The sequence below is a fragment of the Chelonia mydas genome, chromosome 7 (assembly GCF_015237465.2).
Source record: "Chelonia mydas isolate rCheMyd1 chromosome 7, rCheMyd1.pri.v2, whole genome shotgun sequence".
Classification (NCBI taxonomy): Eukaryota; Metazoa; Chordata; order Testudines; family Cheloniidae; genus Chelonia; species Chelonia mydas.
The window spans coordinates 80,810,647-80,815,079 of NC_057853.1; the positions used below are offsets into that span (position 1 = coordinate 80,810,647).

At 42.1% G+C, this 4,433-nt stretch overlaps 1 protein-coding gene across 1 annotated transcript in view; it reads left to right on the forward strand.

The window, feature by feature from the left end:
- Positions 1-1,409, forward strand: part of TSPAN15 (tetraspanin 15) — a 39,250-nt gene extending 37,841 nt beyond the window's left edge. The window contains exon 8 of the mRNA XM_037905889.2: positions 144-1,409. Within this exon, the coding sequence (XP_037761817.1) occupies positions 144-296 (153 nt within the window). The 3' untranslated portion in view covers positions 297-1,409. The remainder of the gene's footprint in view (positions 1-143) is intronic.
- The last annotated feature ends 3,024 nt before the right edge of the window (positions 1,410-4,433 follow it).

The following is a 4,433-nucleotide window of genomic DNA, read 5'->3' on the forward strand; positions in this document are numbered from 1 at the left end:
TTCATTCCCCCCAAACGTGGATTTTCCCTTCCCAAGATTGCACTAGCTTGATGCCCCAAATTTTATATATGAAAATGTAGAGTGAGAGGTGTTGGATAAGCAGTACTTTGTCTCCTATTTATATTTGCTGTTTTATTTTACAGTTCCTTGGAGTGTTGTTATCTTTACTTTACATAACTCGCGTAGAAGATATCATTGCTGAATACAAACACAATGAGGGTCTTTTACAAGAAACACAGCAGAAATCAGAAACTGAATTTGCAGGCACAGGTTGCTGTATGTGTTATCCTGAGTAACGTAGCTGCCATGCAAGACCTCAAGTGCTGTTTAAAAAAACAAATCTTGTGTTGTGGCTTGTATGTATTTCTGCAGCTCTTAAAGATCTTGAGCTAATTAATCTGTAAACCTTTCTGATTTTTTAAAAAAATGTGTACTTCAAAAACAGAACCTTAACTCTCTCACCATGTGTTCTTAACTGCTTTTCCTGTGTATTTCAATTTTGAGTATGCTTTGAATTTTCACAGGATTTCTCAAGCTGTGCACTCTGGGGCATTTCATACCCTGGAGAGTGCTAAATCTCATGCTAATTGAAACGTGGGCCAGGTAATCCAGTGTGTTCAAACATTTATTTTGGTGCTTTCCCCAACTCTGCTGCCCAGGTGGCTGTTTGCCTCTAACACAGGCCCTCTGTCTCCCATCCTGCCCTCATTTATATCTCTAAGGCAGCAAATGGCCTCCAAGGCTGACACAGGCTAGCTGTGGATGGTTAACTGCAGTGTAGACCTACCCTCAAAGCACAAGCCCAGGGGCCTACCCTGCTTGACAGTGGTTGTCTGAACTTTTTCTAATGATTACTGAAAGATCTGTGGTGAGGAATACTTTATGTTGGGAAAACTCACAGCTAAACTTTTTTGAAAGAGCTTTTGTATTCTAGTTTGACATATTTAAATGTTTGTATTTTCATATTGATTCCTAAACAGAAGGGAGACTTGTGTGTCTTTGTATATTCAGCTAAATTGTAACATCAAATACATGTTTAATAACTTTTTCATGCTGGTCCTGACTAGGGCTGCCAATTTTGGTTGGACATATTCCTGGAGGTTTCATTGCATGACATAAACTTTAATTAAAGATTAATCTTTAAGTCCTGGAAACTCGGCAACCCTAATTACTGATTTAATGATGTAATATAACTGCATGTAATGCAGTACACTTTCATAAATGAATCTTTTGTGCCTTTTAGTAATGTAGGTATACACTAGTGTTTGAGTCAGTCAGGTAACGCTTTGACAAACTTTTTAATGCAGTTTATTACTGTACAGATTTTGTATGAGAGTTATTGAATGTTTGGCTAATTTAAATTTTGTAAATCTTGTTATTTTCCCCTCCAAGTAAATTAACTAGATTGCCTATTGATTTTTGGAGTTGTTCTGTTATGTGCAGATGTTTCATTTTTAAATTGGATTGTTCTCATAAACAATAAATGTTATGATTTGTTTAAAAAACAAACACTTTATTTCAGGGATGGGCAAACTTTTTGGCCTGAGGGCCACATCTGGGAATAGAAACTATATGAAAGGCCATGAATGCTCACAAAATTGGGGTTGTGATGCAGGAGGGGTTGAGGGCTCTGGTTAGGGGTACGGGCTCCAGGGTGCGGGAGGGAGCTCTGAGCTGGAGTGGGGGATGGGGACGGGGTGAGGGCTCTGGGGTGGGGCTGGGGATGAGGAGTTTGGGGTGTAGGAGGGTGCTCTGGGCTGGGCTGGAGGGGTTCAGAGGGCAGGAGGGGGATCAGGGCTGGGGCAGGGGTTGGGGCATGGGGAGAGGCTCAGGGATGCAGGCTTCCAGCGGTGCTTACCTCAAGCGGTCCCCGGAAGCAGTGGCACATCCCTTCTCTGGCTCCTACGTGGAGGCGTGGCCAGGCGCCTCTGCATGCTGCCCTGTCCGCAGGTACTACCACTGCAGCCCCCATTGGAGCGCTGGAGGGGGCCACTGGAACAAGTAGGAGCTGGAGCGGGACGTGGAGCGGCCCCTGACTCTGCTCCCCGGCTGGAGTGCCAGAGCAGGGCCATGCCACTGCTTCCAGGAGCCATGTGGCACGGCCCCTGATCCTGTGCCCTGCATGGAGCGGGGCCATGCTGCTGCTTCTGGGAGCCATGTGGAGCGGCTGACGACCCTGCTCCCTGGCTGGAGCGGGACAAGCCCCAGACCCCACTCCCCAGTGGGAGCTTGCGGGCTGGCTTAAAACAGCTTGCGGTCTGGATCCGGCCTGCAGGCTGTAGTTTGCCCACTCCTGCCTTATTTAAATCTGATTTCGATTATAGTTTTAAAGGGGATCTGTTCGATCATTAACTTTACTAGATTTGAGATACTTACAAGAAAAATCTCTCCCTAGTCTATTTTTCATGAACTCTCAGGCAAGTGCAGAGAAGTTCAGTTGTTATGCAGCTGTAGGAGTAGGGGCTATATTGTGGAGTTATATTCAACTACCTGAAGTAATAAGATTTTTAAACAGCAACAGAACCCTTTTTTTCTTGAGAATTTTGAAGATTTGGATGTCAATAGTCTGCACAGTATCTTGGCCTTTTTTGACTGAGGAAAAATATCCATTTTTTGTCTGAGTGCCTTCTCTGTAGTATTTCCAACCCCTGTCATACTCACAGGCAAAAGGTGAAGATATAATTGGGTTCTGCAAATAAATAAAAGCCAAGGGTTAGGCCAAGAAATCTTTTTCTGGTGTTTTGTTTTTACCTTCATGAACCCTTCCCTTTTTTCCTGTGTGTGTGGTGTTGTTGATACTCTAAGTGGCATGGCAAAAATCCAGCATCACCTTTTTCTCCTTATTTCTTCTCCCATTCCTGTTTATTTCCTTTCCATTCACTTCTCTTGTTCTCTCTGCCCTCCTCCTGAATTTTCTCACTAATTTCTTCTTAGCTTTTCTCATTTACCAGGATATCTAATATAGAAAGCTCCATATTTCTTCAAGGGTCCTTGGTGCCAGAAATGTCCAACTTGATTTTAAGCTACTGTCATAGGAATTAGAGAGGGGAAACTCCTACTGGATCATCCAGTCTACTCTGTCAGTAGGATCATCAGTACAGTACATTTTCTAGAGTTCTGTTCAGACCAGTGTTAAATATTTCTGATTATTTCAGTTTTATAGATCTTAGTGCCATTAAGTTTTTCCTGATATTTATTGAGTTGCACACATCTGTCTCTGATGGGTCATCTTTGATAAGTTTAAGGGGAAAGGTGTGTTTTAAAGAAGGATTTGAATAAAGAGACAGAAGGAATTGTAAATGAAAGGGGCATCTTGAAAAGAGGAATCAAGATGAGTACTGGTGAAGGATAAAAAGGGACATTTTGGAGGGGTTTAAACAAAATCAGGAAGCAGAAAACAAGGAAGGAAGGTAGGGGCATGGTATTGAACATCAGGACATACATCTTGAACTTACTGTGGAAAGTGAGAGGAAGCCAATGTCAGATTGACCAGCAGAGTACCAACCTCAGGGCAGACTTAAGAGCTAGTCGACAAACCCCAATTTAGCTGTGACTTCCATACTTAGATTTCACCAACCAATTATCAAGTACAAACTCATCAGGCACTATAAGAGTCACAGACAGCTCTCTTGGGTACTCCAATCTATCTTGTCACTTAGGTAAGCTTGCCTTTGTGATAGATGGTCCCTTACACCACGAATCAGCAATATTTAGGTTACTTCCACTCCTAAAAGACCAGTCACTTACCCCAGGTCATTTGCACCTTACATCTCACACCAAAGAGAATGCTTGTAGCCAATCCGATAATAAAATATACACAGATTTATTACATAGGAAAAGGAAATTAAAGAGTTGTTTACAAGGTTAAAGCAGATAAACATATTACAGACAAACGAGTTCCAATCTTAAATTTCAAAACATAAGACACTTTTGTAATAAGCAAGCTCTTTGTCCTTTAGGGCTAACTCAGGCTTAGCAGCTGAGGATTCCTTGCTTATGCCTATAAACCTTGCCACCAGAGTCCAAGGAGCAATGAGATACAGTTCCTCCTTGTTAGGGCTTTTATTCCTGTTCCCCCTTCTGCTTTGAGCTGTAAATTTAGCTGATGGGAGGAATTCACTTGCAAGATTCATCTTCATGGGTGGAAGGAGAGTAAACAACAAGATTCTTTTGTCCTTTTTAATGTTCTACTCAATCTGTCTGATGTTGATGGGCCTTCCTTGTTGGGCACGACATAACACCTTCCGTTGGAGATTAGCATTTCACACTAGTTAATGTCTCTCTCCTATCTCATGATTTACGCAGTTATAGAGGCTTACAGTGCAAATGCTCAAATATTACCTTATAATATGGGATACAGATGTTTTAAGTGAGATTAATGCATGCAGCAACTCACAAGCATTCTATAAAGTCTAAACACATTCTTATAATTC